Source organism: Prionailurus bengalensis, chromosome D1, assembly GCF_016509475.1.
Source record: "Prionailurus bengalensis isolate Pbe53 chromosome D1, Fcat_Pben_1.1_paternal_pri, whole genome shotgun sequence".
NCBI classification, from domain to species: domain Eukaryota; kingdom Metazoa; phylum Chordata; class Mammalia; order Carnivora; family Felidae; genus Prionailurus; species Prionailurus bengalensis.
This window is the reverse complement of record NC_057346.1, coordinates 70,846,227-70,868,418: the sequence shown is the minus strand read 5'-3', so window position 1 is coordinate 70,868,418 and position 22,192 is coordinate 70,846,227. Positions and strand designations below refer to the sequence as shown.

General features: G+C 44.5%; 1 protein-coding gene across 2 annotated transcripts in view; it reads right to left on the bottom strand.

Annotated features, from left to right (window-relative positions):
• The window catches only part of SPON1 (spondin 1), a 262,782-nt gene that overhangs the window by 103,738 nt on the left and 136,852 nt on the right, over positions 1-22,192 (bottom strand). For both annotated transcript variants that reach the window (XR_006297419.1, XM_043580725.1), the window contains exon 6: positions 9,489-9,637. Coding sequence is in view for 1 of the 2 variants with exons in the window: in XM_043580725.1 (XP_043436660.1) it covers positions 9,489-9,637 (149 nt within the window). In the remaining variant the exon portion in view is untranslated. The remainder of the gene's footprint in view (positions 1-9,488; positions 9,638-22,192) is intronic.

Below are 22,192 nucleotides of genomic sequence, written 5' to 3'. Positions count from 1 at the left end.
TTTTATAAACAATGCTGTAATGAGTATACTTCCCCACACAGCTTTGTGTGAGAATATTTCTGAAAGCCTAACTCCTAGATATAGATTTACTATGTTGAGTCATAAAGAAAATATACACACAACAATGTGAATACACTCAACACTGCTGAACCGAACGCTTAAAAAATGATCAAGGTGGTAAATATTATGTGTGGTTTTTTTTGCCACAGTAAGAAAAAAGAAAAAGTACCATTTTGATAGATCCTTACCAAACTGCCCTTTAAATATCAAGGCAGCTTATTAATTATACCCCATTTAAATTTGCCTTCTGTTTACCATATTTTGGCTCAGTGGTTGTAAAAATAGATTTTTTTCCTGAGTTAAATCATCTATAAGTTTTGAATAAAGTTGCCCCCCATTTCTCTCATACAGAAATTTTTGGAAAAATTCCAGGGATCAGCGATGCTCTGCTATAAAACCGCGCAGGCTGGGAATTGCTGCTAGGAGGCAGCTTTGCTTCCTTCCAGCGAAGGCAGCCGCGCCACTTTTATTAAAGAACGGGCTTTGCTGAATCACTGTGGCTCCCTGTCCTACTGCGATTTGGGTTTGTTTGAAGACTCAACTGAAAGCAAACAAGAGGTTTCGTATGACTGGAATCACACCTTTCAAGTGATGTCCTAATTTCCGTATCAAGGGTCTGTGACTGAGAACGTTTATTTAACTCCTTTCCCCATCTCCACTCTCAGAATCACCTTATTGCTATCAACTGCATGCCCACTTGGACACATTCCATGGGGTTAAGCCTTGAATGGATGGGAAGGACAAAGGAGGTATGAGTACAGATATTAATGTAAACCAAATAAAACTGGGCACCCCTGGGGGCTCTGGGCAGATGGGTGACATACCTAAAAGAAGAATCTACCCAATCTGACTCCAAGAAGCGTGAAAAGCACCACAGGTCTTTACTGAATGTTTCCTGAGGACGCAGCAGAGGGTAAATTACCTCACACAGTGTTCTGCAAAGGGCTGACTCCCTTTTGATGGCTCTTCTTGTAGAAATTAAATTCATGAAAAATCTCCTCTGGATTTTTCCTTCTTTCCCTGATTTCCCCTCCAAAATGGCAGCTGCTCAAATATGTCTCTTCTCACTCCTTAACGTTCTAATACCATCTCAGCTTCCTGGCCTTCCTTCTTCCCTCACTTCTTTACATGGTCTTCATCCTCTAGCACCTTCTCTGTAGCACAGTTTACCTCTTCCAATTGCATTCCCACCCAATAAAACCAAAGCATCTTAGAAGGTGGGAGGAAGGGAGGATGATAAATCCTTCAACTTAATTTTTTGTCCCAATGATAAAAGTAATAATGGGCTTATTCTTTGATGGGCACTGCATGTGTATTCTTGCGTATACTGTTTCATAACCAACATATGCAGTTCCCGTTCTCACTAGCGCCATTTTGCAAATGAAGACTCTAAGACTCAGTGAAGGTTAGGCGACCTACTCAAGGTCAAAGACCTTCGGAAGCCACATTAAAACTTACCTACTTGCCTTGTACTGTTTTCATGGTTTTTAAGTAACAATGCAAGGCAGCAGATGGCAAGGGCAACTTGTGATCATGACAGTGTTCTCCATCCCCATATCCTTTCTCTAATCTCTCTTTTTCCAAATCATCATGCGTGGGTCTAGTGATGCCCCCTGCTTCCACCTCAGTGGCTGAACCAATCTCTAGACCCAGCATCTTCTTGCCCAATTGGCTTAGCTCTACATCCCAGGGTTCTGTTAATCTCTCTTCTCCTTCATGCTGTCTCTGTTCTCTCTAGTGCTCCCCCTTCTGCTCCTACAGGCCTGACATGCTGCCCTGAATTCTGGTCTTTTGGTTGAGGTTCTGCAATCTGTTCTAATTCTTGCCAATCCACTGCTGCCTTGAAATGTCCATCAATTTACCTTCTACTTTCCATTCCTTTTTTTTTTTTTAGTATCAACTGCCCTACCCACAGCCCCTATGTGGAGTAACGAGCTGTGTGGTTCTTTACATGGAGGTAGCCACTGATTAGACTAAGGGTAGATATCTGATACAGGGGTGCCTGTGCACTGACTGTCCAGTGATCAATCTGTCTTCCTAGTGTTTCAGCTAAGAGTCACCAAAAAGGCTCAGTTGGCTATGGGAAGCCAAGGAAGAGAGTTATATAGCCACCCTTTGGAGCCATGTGCAACATTAGCAAGCAGGGACAGTAGGTCTATTGAGGACGGAGGAGAGATTCACATAGAAGAACATAGAAAAGGGGAACCTGGGTGGCTCAGTTGGTCAAGCATCTGACTCTTGATTTTTGGCTCAGGTCATGATGTCATTGTTGTGAGAGCGAGCCCTGTGTTAGGCTCCATGCTGGGCACGGAGGCTCTTTAAGATTCTTTTTCTCCCTCTGCCCCTCCTCAACTCATGCGCACGCACCTGTGTGCTCTCTCTCACTCTTAAAAAAAAAAACTCTAGAAAAAACTATGTGACTTTGGGGGACTGTGGGGTTGTGGGAGAGAAAAGTGACAATTTGTCTCAGCTTGATGCCTTCCAGGCATAGCTCTCCTGAGGCTTTTTTCACTCAGTATTAACTTGTGTTCTCCTAAGTTCTATTTTGTCCCTACATAAAGTTTCCTTTGTTCTTCAGTTAGTTTGAGTAGGTTCCTGTTACATATAATCAAGAAGCTTCATTAGACCATCTCCTTCCTCAGGTTGGGAGCCTTGTCTGCATGTGTGACCTCTGGCTGTGTCCTGATGCATACTAGAAGATCTCTTGGTTTTGATTGCCTCTAGACCTTGTTCTGGAGGTGGCATTGAACTAGCTCCTGCAGACATCCAGATAAGGTTGCTCAAAGGAAGGGGAAGAGTCTGAGGACAGGAATAGAGTTGGAATGGGTATGGAGTTTTGTTGTTGCGGTTTCTTTTTGATGTGAGGGTGTGGTTATTGTCCTCAAATTGCCCCTCAGCTTTGGGACAGAGGGTTAGGGCATATGGGGAGATGGCATTGTCACGCAGGGGAGGAGAAGCAGGCAGAGGCAGAGCCTGGGGGGTGGCAAAGGAGTCGTGTCCTCACTCTGTGGGCATTCTCAGGCTGAGGAGTGACATGGTGAACTTGAACAATTTGAGTCACCAGCTTTTCTGGTTCCTGCGGAGGCTTTTCCATCTGAGGACAAACCCCTGATTTACTGATGAGGAAATGGAGACCCAACCATGAAAACATGGCAGAGATCAGTAGCATTTAGGGAGTGCTTTCTACAGGAAAGGCTCTGCTCCAAGCCCTTCATGCATATCAGTACACTTAGCCCCCACAGTAACCCTCTGAAGTTGGCACTCTTACCATCCTCATCTCATGGAAGAGGGAACCAAGGCACAGAGGGGTTAAGCAGCTTGCCAAAGTCACACAGTAAGTGATGGAGCCAGGAATGAACGCAGGCAATGTTGATTCGGAGCCAATGCTTTCAGTTATTATACGGTACTACTTCTCCCGTGTACTGAAGATCAATGGAGCTTTATTGTCACAAACAAAAGCTGGTAATGAGTGTGTGTGGGTGTGCGAGTGACTTTCTCAACCAGATGAGGCAGCATGTCACAATCCATGGAAAACATAAGAAAGAAGGCAATGGGTTTTTTTTTTTTTTTTGCATTTTTTTTAACGTTTATGTATTGAGACAGAGAGAGACAGAGCATGAACGGGGGAGGGGCAGAGAGAGAGGGAGACACAGAATCGGAAGCAGGCTCCAGGCTCCGAGCCATCAGCCCAGAGCCCGATGCAGGGCTCGAACTCACGGACCGCGAGATCGTGACCTGAGTCGAAGTTGGACGCTTAACCAACTGAGCCACCCGGGCGCCCCAAGAAGGCAATGGTTTTAATTAGAGAAAAGTGATCAAAAGTTTAGAAAATCAAAAATCAGGAAAAACAAATGTTTGGTAGACTATGATTTAAATGCTTTAAAAGGAGATGAGAAAAGAAAATTCTCAAGCCCTTTTGGCCAGGACCCAGAGTCTTATACACTATTTTGACTTTAAAGAAAAAGAACACCTGCTTGTTTATTGATTCTTGTGTCACAGGTGGGGTGACAATCCTGCTGGGTGGCTTAGGTAATCTTCCAAGGCAGGGCCCCCTGAAATGAAATAATCAATGCCTGTTTTAGGGCCCACCATTATCCGACCTCTTACGGTCAGGGAAGCCTTGAAGCTAGAGATATATATAAAAGTGGGAGTGGTTTTTTTCTAGGGAATTTTCCGTGAGTGAGTGACCATTAAAAGCTCATGGTTTTATGCAAGAAATATACGTGACTCACTTGTCAGTTAATTCAGATATTTGTTGAGCACCTACTATGTGTGAGATACTGTGTTAGGGACTGGAGATATTAAGTGGACATCAAACACAAAACACAAAACACTGAGCTGACACAAGAGCTCAAATTTCTCCCTTCTGCTTCAAACACATAAAAATGTTAGACAGGGTGGGTAATTGGGTGGCTCAGTTGGTTGAGTGTCTGACTTCGGCTCAGGTCGTGATCCTATGGCTTGAGAGTTCGAGCCCCATGTCAGGCTCTGTGCTGACAGCTCAGAGCCTGGAGCCTGCTTCAGATTCTGTCTCCATCTCTCTCTTTGCCCGTCCCCTGCTCATGCACTCTTTCTTTCAAATATAAATAAACATTAAAAAATTTTTTTAAATGTTAGATGGAGCACCTGGGTGGCTCAGTTGGTTGCGCATCCAACTTCAGCTCAGGTTATGATCTTGTGGTTTGTGAGTTCAAGCCCCACATCAGGCTTGTTGCTGCTGTCAGCATGGAGCCCGCTTCAGATCCTCTGTCTCCCTCTCTCTCTTCCCCTCCCCTGCTTGTGCATTCTCTCTCAAAAACAAATAAAACATTGGAAAAAAGTTAGACAAAATGTAATGGATAAATTTTTAAAAATACATAACTGAAAACTTAGAAAAATTTGGAAACATTTCCTGGATGCCAGAAATGGGGAGGAAAGTCTAACCTAGAAGAGGGAACAGGAGCTGGTATGTGATGGCCTACTGGGGCCATGGACTGGGATGTGGGCCCCAGGGGCAGAGGGGGAGGTTTTAAGGCCACGTGGGGAGAAAAGGGGAAGTATTGAGCAGGTTTTAGATGACAAGTGGGCAGATAACAAGCTGCATCATTTGTACATGAGGCTACTACGACCAAAAGCACAGATCTGAACTTTACATTTTAGTGAGGGAGAGACACCAGACAAGGACTTACAGTCAATGTGATGGGGGTGACGACAGGGGAGGTACAGGGTGCTGTGCAAGCACCTGGCAAGGTCACCCATTTTGTACAGAATTAGGGAAGGTTTCCAGGAAGAAACAAGCTGAGCCTGGAAGGATAATTAGGAGTTCACTGGGTGAAGGGGGGCTGGAAGCTGCTCCCGGCTGAGGGAAGATTCAGATGCTAGAGGGGCATGGCTCTTTGGGGAGCGTAAAAGAGGCTCTGGATGGGCAAAGCTTAGAGCGGAAGCAAGAAATAAGATGGACAGGTGAGACAAGCCTGGATCAGGAAGGGTCCTCAAGCTATGATCAGGAGTTTGAACTTTATCTTAGGGTCAGTTAGGACATCTTAGTCGGAGGCAATGGCATAATCTGATTTGTGTTTTCTTGAAATGGCCCTAGAGCAGTGTGGATAAGAGGAAGAAGACTGGAGGCAGGGAGATCAGGAAGCTAGTGCAATAATTCAGGCAGGAGATGGGGGTGGCTTAGTGGAGCAGTGGTGATGAGGGAGTGAACTGGATGAACTTAGGACAGAAGGCAAAAGTTGGGGCAGGGGAGAGAGTCGAGGATGATGCCCAGGTTTCTAGCATGACTAACACGGTGAATGGGCATCGTTGGCAGAGAACCAGATGCCTTGGACACATGCCATAAGGGTGTGCTTGATAAAGTGGAAACGGACTCAGTGCAACGTTTTCCTAACAGTGAGCAAATATCTGCTCACTTTTAGTTCCTGGGTCCACCTACAAGTTGATCTAACATTCTCTACTGCCTCCACCTGCCTCGGGTTACCTCTTTGTGACTTGTCGGTCTAGCCTGAGCTCAGTATTTCTAATCCACAGTCCCCACTGGTCATCAGGACACTCTGTCCATCCACTAAGAAGTGTGCATTGGGCGTTTCCTCATCTCTTTCTGGCCATCAGTGGTATAGCCAATAACGTGATGGTGATTTTTCATTAATTTTCTTGCCGTTTTGCAGTTAGGGTAACAGTAAAATTTATACTCAACAATATTATTACAATTTTCCACTACTAATGGGGTTATTATTTTTGTTCATTTGTGTTTGAAATCCATTAGCATAAGATTTACCTCCAACAATATCTACTGTGATTTTTAATGCCCTTGAAACTTACAGGTGAGCGATAAGTCTATAATAAGAGAATGCTAGTAAGCATATAAATGTCTTTCTTGGGAAAAAAGGGCTTTTTTTTCCCCCATCCTGGTTGGACTCAGGTTCTTTGATAGAGTGATTGGTAGGATATAAGGCATTAAAGGCTGAGAACACTGTGTTAGTTTGTAGATGTGTTCAAACAAGTTCCCAGTTATTCAGAGGACACTTTTATATTCTGGAAGGATTCATATTCTTGCTCTTTTTTATGTTGTTTCTTACCTGACTTACAGAAAAATGCAATAAATTATGTGTTTGCAGGGAACAATATTGAGAATTATGAATGGTTTGGAACTAAAGGGGCCTGGAAATCACTCTCTCTGGCTGACTTTCCAAGGGGCTCTGGGGCTTGATGCACTGCTAGTGTTGCTCTGGAAACAGGGATTATTTCAGAGGCTGGTGGGAGGGGTTTCTCTGTGGGGCAGCTGTACCGGGCAGGCAAGTGGACTGGCAGGGCCACCTTCAAGGGTGTGTGACCAGCAGACTCTCAGGGCCCCACGCTATGAAATTCACAGCATCGGGTGCCTGGGTGGCTCAGTCAGTTGAGTGTCCGACTCTCGATCTCGGCTCAGGTCATGATCTCATGGTTTGTGGGATTGAGCCCCTCACTGTCAGTGCAGAGCCTGCTTGGGATTCTCTCTCCCTCTCTCTCTGCCTCTTCTCCACTCACATGCGCGCGTGCTCTCTCTCTTACATCTCTCTCTTACATCATCTCTTACAGCAGCACCATCTTAGAATTCTTAGGTCTTGAACAAGGGGCCCCACTTTGCACTAGGCCTTGCAAATTATATATATGGTACTGTGTAAAAGCTTTGGAGCAAGACAGATTTGGGTTTAACTTCCAGTATTCTCTGGCTGTTGACTGGGGCTCAGTCTCCTTATCGGTAAAACAGGGATACTACTACTGTCTTCTCGGACTAGACATGAGTGCTAAAAGTAGACACCCGCACCAGGGGGCCTGAAAGACAGTGATAGACCCCGAGATAATGCTCAGTGGGATTTTAACTCCCAGGTGCAGTATTCATAATTAAACCTATTATGGTTTAATGTCAGGAATACTAGCCAGCTGGGATAGGCAGACTGTGGGATTAGATAGCTAATCCCATGTGTGCTGGTTAGGAACACACCAAACAAAGAATGTTTTCCTAAGGGGGATGTTCTAAGGCTGGGGGCCCCATCCATCAGCTTCCAACCTTTTTGCTGCTATGACACATGATAAATAATGTTTGCCGGCACAACTGGTCCCAGTTTCTCATGATTCATACATGCTTCCCTTCTCTCCAGGAATCTCTCGAGAAGGACACCGAATGAGACTGGCATTATTAAGAAGATGCCCTTGACCTTGACCTAATTTATTTTCAAACTTCAGTGTTTCCACTATTATTTGTAATGTGTGTGTGTGTGTGTGTGTGTGTGTGTGTGTGTGTGTTGTTTTATCATACCACACAACGGAACTTGCCAAGCCAGTGTACCAGAATCCTGTGCTTGAGAACCAGGAACGTGGACCCTCAGGATTGCAAAGGATCCTCCCCCACGACCGGCTGGACAGATTAGGACCAAGACGATGCCTTCTAGGGTACCTGGGTGGCTCAGTCGGTTACGCAGCTGGCTTCAGCTCAGGTCATGATCTCACGGTTTGCGGGTTTGAGCCCTGCACTGGGCTCTGCACTGACAGTGTGGAGCCTGCTTGAGATTCTCTCTCTCTTTTTCTCTCTCTGCCCCTCCCCCACTTGCACTCCCAAAAATAAATAAACAAAGTTAAAAAAAAAAAAGGTGGTGTCTTCCATGGCCTTACAGGTGTAGGTACACGAGCAAGGTGAGTTATGAGCATGCCGGCCAGAGTCTGGGAAATACTAGCTAGTTGGTTGGATACACTTGTGATGAATAACATGCAATCTTGAAACATCTGGTTAGACATTTTTTCCCAAGAGTGAAGAAAAGGCTTTAAATCAAATTAATAAAAAACATAAGCTAATTCCTGGGAATTTTTGGATTCTGGTCCAAAAGGATTCTTCAGGAGATTATAGGAGGAGTCAGGGTGACCTGTGCTGCATTCCGTTTAAAGTTTGTGGGCAGCCTGGAGTCCCGACGGGAGACTTCACAGAGAGGCACCAGGGGCCTCAGCTTAGCTTGCCCTCCTGTGCTGCTCAGGCCTGTGGGCACACACACGTCCTGAGACAGGTCCCCAGGGCCTCCTGCAGTCTCAGGAGATGTGGGACAGCCTCGCAGTGACCTGTGCTCTGAAATGACCACATTCCAAGCACGCTTGCTCCTTTCTTACTCCCTCCTGAGCACTTGTGAGCAGTGAGCCGTATCTGCCCAGTGGGCCCTCTCAGGCCTGAAGGGCTTCTGTGAGTGCGTGGTACCAGCCGAAGCTGGCCCATCACCTCTCCACAGTACAGCCTGTGAATGGCCGTGGAAAAATGGCAGCTCTTCTTGCCAGATGCTTCTTCGGCCTCTTTCTAGTGCTTTTAATGAGGGACGATAGCACTGTCAGCCAAGCAAATCAAAAAGAACAATGGGCTATTTCTCCCTTAACTCTCAATGGGATGGGGGGGGTGGCTAGATAATGGTACAGTTCCTGGCTCCGTGGCACACAGTACATAGTACATAAAAGATCCTCAGTCCCTAATTATTACAACTAATGACCAACTAACTTGTTAAACACCTCGAGGCATAGTCGCAAAAAGCATGGGCTGATATGCAGTGTATTTTTGGAATAGTGATTCTGGTGTGGGCAACTTCAGTGTCACTCCTGCGACCCTCTCAAGGATCATAGCAAGAAAACCATAACCAACTGCACTGACTCTCAGGAGGCCGCATCCCAAAACATGGCCACAGCAGCCGATTTTAGTACACACTGAAGAAAATGCCAATACAGTCGGGGAAAATCTGAGACAACAGGATAGACATGTGTGTCTCTGTCCTCACATTGACATAAACCCCCAAACTCAGCAAATAGATTTTGCTTCCTATGGCACCGATTTTCCAGCACATTGTACTGTGAATTTCAAGCCCCCAGGAAAGAAATCTAAGGGATGTTTTGACTGCACTCCTGGTTTGGGGTCATTCTGTGATTGTTTTTCTTACCTGTTGCCGAATTTCTTCCTCCATTTTCACAGGTGAGCCCAATTCTGCAACTTGTTTGACACCTTCGCTCGCATATCCTCCGTACTCCCATAGCACGTAATTCTTGGAGTGGGATCCACCAATGATTGCAGACCAGTGATTGGCCCGACCTGGGAAAGCCAATCAGAATGCAGGTATCAGTGTGGCTGTGGCTAATGCACGAGTCCCTTAAATGTGGCAAAGAAAGTGTAATTGGACAATTATTCAACCAGCACCGGCTAAGCCCCCACTCTGTGTTAGGCCCTGTGCTATTCAGGGATGAATAAAACCATTGCTGTAAACAAGAAGGTCTTGGGAATATGCAGACAGGACAACAATAGACAGAAATCATTCTGGGTTTCAGGGAAGGGTTGAAGCGAGACTTTTAAAGGCTGATCAGATTTGTAAGACTGAATAGAGAGGAGAGGCTATTTCTGGCAGACTCAGAACCATTAAATAACACTGTGTGTTTGGGGAGCCATAAGTAATTTAGCATCGCTGTGTCACCAACTGTCAGGGGAGAGGTAGGAAATGATGCCAGGGAGGTAGAAAGGAGCCTACTCATGGATGGCTCTGCCTCGCATGCCTCAGGAGTTTGGATGCCATTTGAAAGGGTCTGAAATCACTGAAGGGTCCTGAGCAGGGGAATGGCGTATTCGCAGTTGAATTTTAGATAAGTCATCTAGGCAGCCGTGTGAAGAATGCATTAGAGGGAGCAAAAGGGGAGTGTGGGGCTGTGGGGGGAGAGCAAGGAGCAAAGGGTAGAGGGAATGAGTGTGGGCTTGGGAAGCTCTTGGAAATAAGCATGGTTGGCTTTGAGCTGGCTTTTCTGTGCCTTCCAGGATGAGGGGTAGGCAGACTAGCCACGGGAGAGGATGGGGAAAGGTGGTCTGGGTATGTGGAAGGGACTGGTCCACAGCGGTCTGGTGAGGATCACGGGGGAGGGCGCCTACAGGAGGGAAGGGTGATGTGGTGAAGAGGATGACATCAGGGTGACATGGGTGAACGAGGAGGGAGGTGCAGGAGGGAACCAGTGGGTGATGTGGGGGGAGAACAGAACAAGATCTGGACAGGACCAAGGCAAAACTGACTGAGGGGTTTTCCAAGTGCCAGGGGGAGGAGGGAGAGGAACGGAGAGTCAACATCAGCACTTCACTGGGTTTGTTTCTGCCTGTGATGAGTATTGATGTATATATATGTGTGTATGCTGGTTAATGAACATATAGTCCATCATAAGACCAGGCCAGTTCTCAGCCATTCTTTGGTTGGTTAATAAAGTCCTGAGTTAAAGGACATTTTCAGGCATAGTGAGGAGGAAAACTCGAACTGGGTGGACACAAGTAACAACTGCAGCTCACTCCCCTGTGGCCCGGGGTGACAGAACTCTCTGCTTTACTCTACCACGTAAGAAAACCATTCTGAACAGGGCCAGATCCGGTTTACACGAGCTCCCTGCTACCCCAGAGCCCTCTGCTCCAGGCGCCCATCAAGAACACGGGCACAAAGCCACCCTCCCAGCCTGCTGAGGGCTGCCATGCCCTGCCCCAGGCACATGATGTCACTGTGTAAGCCTGCCCAATCGCCTGCTCATTATTTCCTACACATCAGGGAAATGCAAACCCCGTGTTCATCCATCATTTCCCTAGAGAAGACAGATGGATATGCTGCCAGCTTTTTCTGTAACTCACTTCCTGGGTGAGGAGACTCTCCTGGTTGTCATCTAAGCCAAGAGCACTACTTATGTAAGGCCAAGGCCTGGGAGCCACATGTGACCTTTGGTTCATGCTGTGAACACAGGGAGACCAGCTTCAGCGTCTCTTGCTTCTTCTGCCTTGTTCTACCAAAATGCCCCCTTTTCCCAGACCCATCCTGCCTGCAATTCTGCACCTCAGGGGCTTAGCACATGCTGTTACCTCTATGCTCTCCTCCTGCCTGGCTTGGCCAACTCTCATCCCTCCTTCATGACTTACCCAGAATCCCCCAGGAGTCCCCAGACTGACCGAAGCCTTGTCTCCCGTCTCCCCATAGCACAGATAACATTTATGATCACTGTTACATGTCTGTTTCCCCACCAGACTACAACCTCCCTGAGGAGACCTGTCCTCAGTGCTGTCCCTAGTGCCTAGCACTGTGTCTGATGCATTGAGAATGCTTAGCCCATGTTTTCAAAAGCATTTCACCCAAACAGTCGAAGGGGAAGGTGGCAGTATATGTGCTCGAAGCATTTTGAAGCAGGCTTGCACAGATTTGATTCAATATGATTAAATTCAAGTTTCAGCTCAGCAGAGTTCCTGACACCTATTGGGCTAACACACTCAGCTAACCCGCATGCTGTTAAAAAACAAACACCAAGCAGCAACGAAAAAGAGAGGCATTGGTCTTACAAGGACTCAAATGCTAGCATTGCCACTTTCTAGCTATGTAAACTTGGTCAAATTCCAATTACTTTATTTCCCTGAGTCTCGGCTCCTTCCTCTGTAATTCAAAGATGATAATGCCTATCTCACTGACCTATTATAAGAATTAAATTCAATTTTTAAAAGATGAGATAATATATGAAATCGCTACTGGCACACAATAGGCACTCAATAATTATAGTTTCCTCCTTTCCTGGTTGTTAGGGAGGCTACAAAATGAGTAAAACAAGAAAGCTGCCTTTTATTCAGTAGAGGCGATAAGAAATCTATGTACTATGGAATAAGAGAATAGGAATGAGCACAATCATAGGGAGATGAGGGGATGGACCCAGATGGGTCTTTCTGATTTATTCATTCAACTTCCATTTACTATGTGCCAAGCACAGTGGCAGGTCCTGGACACTGACAAGAATTGGATAAGGTGCTTGCCCTGGAGGGACTCACGGCCTGGGGGTGGGGAAACAGATGGTTCAGCAGATTACTCACAATCCAGCATGGTCAGGGATATTATAGAAACAAGATCACAGAGCAGAGAGGATGGAGCAGGCAACTCCAAAGTCCCCAAATCCAAGGAATCAAAGTCTAAAGGCATGAGTGCAGAGAGGGAGGTGTCGCAAGAGTGGGATCTGTCTTTGTGGTTCCTTACACTTGAATAAAATGTCATTGTACCAGTTCGACTTTCTGATCAATTTAGTTGTTAGTTTCCTACAATGGTCTTGCAACATATCACATTAAATCAAATTCCAATCCACTGAATGACATCAACCATATAACAGATATCTGCAAGGCACTAGGCCAGGGGCAGGGACCAGACTTCTCCCTGGGGAGACAAGGCAGGTACCCATGGAAAACAATCCACAACATTAGAAAGGGCGATGACTTGGGGCGCCTGGGTGGCGCAGTCGGTTAAGCGTCCGACTTCAGCCAGGTCACGATCTCGCGGTCCGTGAGTTCGAGCCCCGCGTCGGGCTCTGGGCTGATGGCTCAGAGCCTGGAGCTTGTTTCTGATTCTGTGTCTCCCTCTCTCTCTGCCCCTCCCCCGTTCATGCTCTGTCTCTCTCTGTCCCAAAAATAAATAAACGTTGAAAAAAAAAATTAAAAAAAAAAAGAAAGGGCGATGACTTCAGGTGAATGGCAGTCACTCAGGTGCAGAATGGTACAGGAAGAGAGGCACTGGTGACCAAGAGCCGGAAGAAGTGGGCTCCAGGCCTCTACGCATGACCATGAATCAGTCATTCACTCTCTCAGAGCCTCAGTTTACCTTTTAAAGATAGGGGTAATAATTACTAGCTGGACTATCTACCAGAGTTGTACAAATTAATTGGGCTGGTTTTGGAAAGAACTACAAAAACTTTAAAGAACCATACAATGCAAAGGTCTCGGTACTATTATGGATGGAAAGCTTTATGGGAATTTGCAAGGGGAATCTAAAAGAATATGGAAGATCATTGAGACTGTCCAGTGGAAGGAGGCTCCCATGGGAAGATTGGCAGGACAGGAGGAGCAGGGGTTCTGATAATGACATACATATGAGGATTAAACACCTATGAGGTGTCAGGTGTAATGCTTTCGTAGGTGTAATCCTCACTACAACCTCATTCTCACTTTATACATAAGAAAACTGAGACCTAGAGATGTTAAGGAACCTGCCAAAGCTCACAAAGCTAGCAAGGGTCAAAACTGGTGTTCAAACCCAGGTCTGCCTGACCTCAGAGCACACGTTCTTTTCCCTACATCCCACCGAGAGGTCAGGAAATAGAGGAGACTATTTGGTGGACTTGAGGTAGAGAAGGCAAAGAGATAAGATGAAGGAGAAAGTCAGGACTGGGCCAAGAAGGATACTGAGTGCCCACTGTGAAAGGAGGGAAACATGACAGAAGTTTCTTTCTGGGAAGAATCAAATGCCAATACTTAGCATGTATTGACCCTTCACTAAGTGCCAGGCTACATTATCTATATTTTGAGTAAACACTCAAAGAAGAAGAAGAAGAAGGAGAAGGAGAAGGAGAAGGAGAAGGAGAAGGAGAAGGAGAAGGAGAAGGAGAAGGAGAACAACAACAACAACAACAACAACAACAACAACTTCCTTGATAAAGAGGCTATAAGAATTCCCATTTTTCACATGTGGAAACCCAGACTCAGAGAAGTTAAGTGAGCTAACCCAAGATCAAAGAGTAGATGAGTGAGGACACTGGGATTCAAGGTCAAATCTGTCTGGTGCCAGAGCCGCGCTCTCCACTCCACCACACCACGTCCAGGATGTGCCCAGTGTTGGGAAGGGAGAAGGCCCAGAGTGAGGAGACACCGCAACAATTCCTGCGTGCGTTGTGTAGGGTTTGAATCTGGGAACAGCAGAGAGGAAACAGAAACACAGGATCAGAGGTATGAGCCAATAAGAGGGAAGACTGGACAGTCTTTGGGAGGCAGTTTGGTGAAGTAGTTAAAGCTCTGGTTTTTGAATCAGATCACTGTGTGTTCTAGGCTCAGTTCTGAAGCTCACTTCTAGATAGGATATGTCAGTAATCACTCTTAACCTCATTTTCTTCCTCTGGATATTGATATGACCAGTCTCCTGGTGTGGTTCTGAGGCTGAAGTCCACGAAGTCATGACTAGTGGCTGGAACATAAAATGGGCTTGATAAATATTAGCCAGTCAAATTAAATGTGAATAGGATGGGGCAAATCCAGACAGGTTTCTGGAAGGCATGGGAAGTAAAAAAGATCTGAGCAGGTGGTTGGAAGGCAGCTTGCTTTAGAATTGGTGGGTAGAGATGACAGAATGACAGATACAAGGTCCTGAAACTGAAAGAAAAAACAGGAGGGAATCATCTAAATGGGACTCAGTAGTCTGGGGCCTGAGAATGAGGTGGTTAGCACATCCACTTAGCTGGGACATACAGAGGTTCAGCACTGGCCCCAGCACCCTCCAGGAAATAAGGGAGGAAAGAGAAGGAGAAACCCCAGGTATCAGGAAGCCTGGGGATAGGGAGACAAGGTACATACTTGTGGCTTTCTTAAAGGAATACTTAGGAAGGCTACAGCTGAGGTCCTTGGTGAAACTCTAGGGCTTTAGTCTTGAGGGAAGGGGCAGGGGCAGAGAAACGAAGACTATTGCTAACCTCTTTGGCTCTCAGATAAGGCTACACAGCTCTTTAGTTTTAGCACGCCTCTCTCTGGCTCCAGCAGTATTCTAGCGGCCTACACATACCTGGGTCCAGGTGGAAAGCTGGGAGGAGGAAATGATCAGACATGCGAGTTTGAGATACTGATAGCCAACCAGGTGCATTTGTGTGAAAAGCCCCTCCAAAGAGATATACTGAATATATGTGCAGTAACCTCACTTCTGACACTTTTTCTGTTGTCATTGCTGGTGCTAAATCACCAGTGATGCCTACATTCACAATGATGCCTAAAAGACCATTACTGATGAAAGAAGAACCATGTCTGGCTTTTTGTCTTATGCAGAAGGCGGCATGTTATATGTACACGGATTCTGTGAAGTGTTCTGTGCATGACAGGTATTCAGTAACAGCCCAGATTTCCTAGCCTACTTTGCCAGTGGCTGCATTCCCTTGCCAATCTCAGTCCTGCAGAAAGTCATCCATATAATTCCTTGACATAACATTCATGGCGCTTCACTGGAGAATGTCCTACAACCTCAGTGTCTACATTGCTACAAACTCCCATTACCCAACCTCAGCCTCACCCAATGTATCTCAGCAAATCTTTGGGTTTTAGCCCTGGATGGGTCCTTATGGATCTGCTGAACCAGAGCTTCTCCAATCCCTAAGTTCCAGACACTTCTCGTCCTTTCATGTCTAAATGGACAACCTTCTCACTTAACTCCTCTGAGAAGACCAAGGTTAACCCAACCACAGACTTATCTAGGCATCATGTAGCCAGTGACCAACTGAAAAATGCTGTGGACCTGCCAGCCCTATTCATAAAAGTTGTCTTGGATCTCACTTCCCTTTTGCCCTTGGTATTCTCTCCCTGGGCTCAGTTCCAGAATCTGCTTGGGGTTTCGATGCCTTGGATTCAGCTACAGAACTTGGCTCCTCTGGGTTTGCCCCTGGGTGCTGCCCAGAACGCAGCTGGTACTTGCCCTCTGGCTCTTCATGTGCTTGGCTACTTCAGGAACTCACTCTGAGCAAGCTATTCTGTTTTTCAGGATCCCATCCCAGTATGGCCTCCTGGAAAAAACCCTGCATGGGGAGATCTGTCAATTTGGCCAGAAATTCCTCAACTTTCTATCTTTCTGCCTTCTTAACTCAGCTAGTCTTTTTTCTTTCCTTAAGGTCTTAAGGAAAGTGTCACGTTTCCATTCTAGGGAAAACCCTTGCACTGACACAATTTGTTGTATCCTTTTGCGTTTCCTCTGAGGCTTCCAATAATAATATTCTATTCTATTAATTCATTCACTAAATAAATGTTTACTAGGAATACTATATGCTAGGTTAGAAACCAGCGAGCCACAGCCCACTGCCTGTTTTTTTTTTTTTTTCCAATGAAGTTTTATATTTCACAATTATTTATGTGTTGTTCATGGCTGCTTTCCTGCTACGGTGGCAGAGTTGAGTAGTTATAACAGAAACTGTCTGGCCTGCAAACTGTAAAATATTTACTATCTGGTCCTTCATAGAAAAAGATTGACAAAATCTGTGCTAGGCCCTGGAGTCTCTGAGCAGAATCAGACTTAGTCCTGCTCCTTAAGATGTTCAGTCTGGAGGATGCGGGGAAGGTATGGAAGACAGGTCACAACAGGCAATTACAATGAAGTGTACATAATATAGCTTGGATAAAGGCAAAGCAGAGTGACACAATAGCACACATGAGGGATATTTAACCCAGACTGTACTAGAGAGAGCTTTCTGGAGGAGATGACAGCTGAGCTACCTTCTAAAGGATAAGTGGGAGTTGACAAGGCAATTAAAGGGAAAGGGGAGGGTGTTTTTGTAGAAGGGCCAGTATGTGCAAAAGCATAGCATATCAGAAATCCAGGAGTACATGTAAAACACAAGGTAGGTCAAAGTGAAGAGAGAGAGAGAGAGAGAGAGAGAGAGAGTGAGAGAGAGAGAGAGTGAGAGAGTGTATTTGTAAAGAAGGGATGATCAGTGAGGAAGCCAGTTAGCCAGGCATATCAGAAGGGATATGAATGTCTTAATAAAAAGTTTTTATCTTGAAGGCAATGTGAAGTAGAGAAGACAATAGGATAGTTTTATCTATAGACAACCTCCAAATTTATACATGCTAACACAACTTCTGCTTCTGACTCTGAAGGAATAAATGGCACTGGGCTAGCCCTCTCAATATAAGTGACTATAAAATCAGGTAAAATATGTGAAGCACCAATTTTCAGATGTTAGAAAATAGACAGCAAAAATACCGTGACCCTTGAGATAAGGGAAAGAGGTGAGCCCTATGTTTGTCCTGGGCATTTTCTGGTCTGTGGTATAGGAAGGTGGAAGACAGCAGAGCATGACAGTCTGGCTCAGCTGAGGAGGCAAAGACAGGAACCTGAAGATGCTGAGGTCGATGGGTAAGAATATACTAGTAAGAATGCCACAAAGGAGGAACTTCATAAATATGCATAGGAGTCCCTTTACGTCTTTGCCCAAACACTAAGCTGTACATGGGCAGGACAGAACTTCACAAGCCTGGGAAATATAGCTACTGAGGAGCTAAGAGCTGAATGGAGAGTGCAGAAGTCACACAATGCTGAAGATGTAGGACTTCCAACTATCCATATTTGAGAAACCTTGCTGGCCATTCTGGGCATTCACAATTTATATTTGTGGAAAAGCCACAACTTAGGAGAAAAATACTTTCGAACTACAGTAAGGGCTACTCTGGACTCACCCTAAGAAAGCTTAGAAAACAAGCCTCAAAAGTGAAAGAAGTAGATATACCAGTAAATTAACCATCTGCTAGATCAAAACTCCTTTCTCTTTAGAAGAAGATAACAAATTCAGTTACTCACCAATTTCCATCATACAATAAAAAATTACTAACAAGTACAGAAGCAAGAAAATATGACCTATAATCATGAGAAAAAACAGCCAAAAGAAAGACTTCTTGAGATGATGGGTATGTCAGGATTACCACACAAAGACCTTAAAACACCTACTCTCAGGTTGAAGGACTTAAAGAAAGAGATGGACATAATGGGTAAACAGATGAGGACTCTGAGCAGAGAAAGAAACTATTTTTAAAAACCCAGTGGAAGTTCTAGATCTGGAAAATATAATATCTATATTCGGGTATGGCAAAGAAAAAGGTCTATAAACTTAAAGACAGGGTGATAGAAACAATTTAAAATGAAACAGAGGGAAAAACCTAAAAAAAAAAAATGAACTAGAGTCTCAGTGATCTTTGGAACAACAATGAGTTGTTTAATATAAGGGTTATTGGAATCCCAGAAGGAGAGGATAGGGAGGTTAGGTATAAAAATATTTAAAGAAATAATGCCTGAAATTACCCCAAATTTGATGAAAATATCAACGTATGAATCCAAGAAGCTCAATAAACTGCAAACATGATAAAAACAAAGAAAATTATATCTATCCACATCATAATAAATTAATGATAATTAGAGAAAATAAAAAAGTCTTAAAAGCAGCCAGAGCCAATAAGACACATTACAATCAGAAAAACAAAAATAAGAATGACTGCTGGCTTCAAAAACAAGACAAACCAGAAGACAATGAAATGACAACTTTAAAGTTCTTAAAGAAATAAAAAACAGTCAATCTTGAATTCTATATCCTGCAAAAATATCCTTCAAAAATGAGGGTGAAATGAAACACTTTTTTGATGAATGAAACCTGAGTGAATATATTAATATATTACCAGCATGCCTGCAGTATATGAAATACTAAAGGACTTCTGGTTGAAATGAAATGAAAATAGATGTAAACTCAGATCTACATAAAGGAATAAAGAGTGCTAGAGATGGCAAATACATGGGTAAACTCCACCTTTAATCTCTTTTTCACTGAGGAGCTTCTCCCTTGAAGTAAAGAGGTTCAAATTTTCTCATTCTGAGTGAAAAAAATTTTTTTTCCTGTCCCTGTTGTCTTCCCACAAAGTCTATCTTTTGTCTTTCCCACACTCCCAGGCTTTTTGGGAAAGTTAAGCTGACTGTTTCCATTTCCTCTCCTTGAACTCTTTCCTCAGATCTTTGCAACCTGATGCTGAGCTCTCACCTTAGCTCATTTATTCCACCAAGCCTCTGAAACCTTGATTTTTGCTCCCTTCTATTCCCACAGTTGGGCAATTGCTGGGGCAATCAGAAGAAAATTACTGTTGGGGGCCTGGGTGGATCAGTCGGTTAAATGTCAGCTCTTGATTTCAGCTTAGGTCATGATCTCACAGTTTGTGAGTTCGAGACCCATACTGGGCTGTGTGGAATTCTCTCTCTCTCCCTCTCTCTCTACCTCTCCCCCACCCAGAAAGAAGAAAATTACTGTCTGCTTTATTTCTCTTTAGAAAATAAAGTATATTTTAGGGACACCCAGGTGGCTCAGTTAGTTAAGTGTCCAACTTTGGCTCAGGTCATGATCTCGCAGCTCGAGGGTTCGAGCCCCCTGCTGGGTTCTGTGCTGACACTGAGACTGCTTTGAATTCTGTCTCTCTCTCTTTCTCTCTCTCTGCCCTTCCCCTGCTCATGCTCTCTCTTTCTGTCACCCAAAAATAAACATTAAAAAAAAGAAAAGATTTTTTAAATTCAATAAAAATTATCATTTTAAATGTATTCTTTAGCGAGTTTTGACAAATGCATGCAATCATGTAACCAATCACAATACAAAATATTTCTACAAAATATCACCACGTGTCCCTTTGTACTCAACTGCAGTCCTCCATTCCCAGCCCTTGGCAATTTATGATCTGTTTCTGGTCTCTATAGTTTTGCATTTTTTAGAATATAGTATAAATGAACTCATATAGTATGTAGCCCTTTGAGTTTGGCTTCTTTAACTTAGCATAGTTTTGACACTCATCCATGCAGTTATATGGATCAGTTTATCCTTATTTCAAATATGAATATCCTACTGGTTCAAGGTCATCACTAGGCTCCTGTTTCCACCATTTACTAGTGTGTGACCTTGAACAAACTTCCCAAATTTTTTAAGACTCAGTTTCCTTTTCTGTGGAAAAGTGAAAATAACAATAGTGCCTACATTCTAGGCTTGTTACAGGTATCATAGAAGGAAATCCATATAAAAATAGTACAGTTCTTGGTACATAACATTCAATAAATGGTTACTTATTCTTAAATTTTTTAATGTTTATTCATTTTATTTTTGAGAGAGAGACAGAGAGAAAGAGAGAGAGAGAAAGAGAGAGAGAGAGAGAGAGAGAGAGAATATGAGTGGGAGAGGGGCAGAGAGAGTCAGAGACAGAATTCGAAGGAGGCTCTAGGCTCTGATCTGTCAGCATGGAGTCTAACGTGGAGTTCAAATTCATGAGCTGTGAGATCACGACCTGAGCTGAAGTTGGATGTTCAACCACTGAGCCACCCAGGCACCCCAAATAAATGGTTACTTTTAATATTGATATCCCATTTCTCCAGGGAAGGTAGAGATTGGGAACAACCTGGAGCATTCACAAGATCTGTCTATTAGGGTAAGGCAAGGTCTTACAGGATAGTTGAATTTTGTAAGTAGTATGGTTAGCTTAGTTGTGGTTCCAGTGGCAGTCAGCACTGAGGGGGTGGGGGGTGCAGAAGTCCATTGGGTGGGTGGAGCAAGTGGCAGGAAAATAGCAGCAGAATGAGTCAGGTGTACAGACAGAAGTTCCCAGAAACAAGCAGCAGAGCCCTGACACAGGCTTATCGTCAGGGTTCATGTTCTATTTTCTGGAGGCTGACAGATAAGCAGTGGCAAGTGTGAGAACACAGTCATCCTGTCAGTGAGTGTCCACCTCCAGTGTACTGTGCTTCTTTCCATTTACTGCCTCAAGGCCTTCTCTGAAGCTCTGAAAAGACTTGGCCAGCAACCAAGTGCCTGGAGTGCAGGGAAGTTAGTGCTCCTGGAGACAATCCCCAGCCTGTGGAGGGGTGGGTGCTCATGGACAATGCTGGAAGGCATCCTGTACACTTTTCAGAGGTGTACTGATGCCCATGACTTCGAAATACACTCTTTGGTTGATTCTTCCTTCTCCCTTCTCCCTTGTCATTCTATCCCAGTCCTTTCACTCCCGCTTCCTTCACCTTCTATATGAACTACCTGCACCAAAGTCCTTTCCTCAGGCTCTGCTTTTGGGGAAATTAGACATGACTCATTCAACTAAGATCACGTGTCTGGGCACAGAGATCCATAAAATAACAGTCTGGAGGTTAGACAAGAACCAGCTGGGCTACTCTTCCTGTTTCTGGAAGCAGAGTAATAGTTTTATAGAATAAAAATGATCCTTCAACACCCCACCACCCAAAGCTATGGGTGTTGATTCTGTTGTTGTCATCATAATTGTTGCCATTGTTATCACTATAGATATCATTATTACAACCACTAGCATTTACTGAGCACCTTCCCTGCAACAGGAACTTCGTAGGCATTAGCTGACATCCCTCCATTCTCACAACGGTCCTTCTAGGTAGGTCGGTTACCAGCCCCATGTTATGGATGAGGGAACTGAGCTGCTAGTAAGTGCCAGAGCTGAAATTATGAGCAGGTCTGTCAAACTTGAGGCTATGCCTTTTCTACTCCACCGGGGATTCACAGCCTCAGCCAAGTCCAGGTTTAGTTAGGAGGTCATTCTGATGTCATGCATGGCTGTCACCAGAATCGGCTCTTGGGGTAGGGATGCCAGGGGACAAGTAGGGTGGTACCTGTCCAATGCCCTAGGCAACAAATGAAAGTGTTTGCTCTTGATGTTCATAAATCTCTGCTTTCTTTGAATTCAGTCTTCCCAGCCCAATTTTTCTGAACTTCTGGCCCCTGATGTATTTGATATCTTTAAAACCTAGCCCATTATCTGATTCTCATCTTGGAGATAAAAACCATGATCTCAGGGTACCACCAACCTCCTATCCTCATTGCTACTCTAGAATCTGGTTATATGTTTACTGTGCACTGACAAATAGCACTGCAGTTATATTTTTAGAAAAAGGAACTTTATTTAAAAGTGTCCTTCCCAGCTGACTTTTCTACATAAATATCGTTATATATGGGAGAGAGGCTATATTTCTGGACAACTTCCAAATGTTTACTACAACATTAACACCTGAGTTTGAAGCCTCAGGGAAGGAACTGTAGCACTTTGGATGAT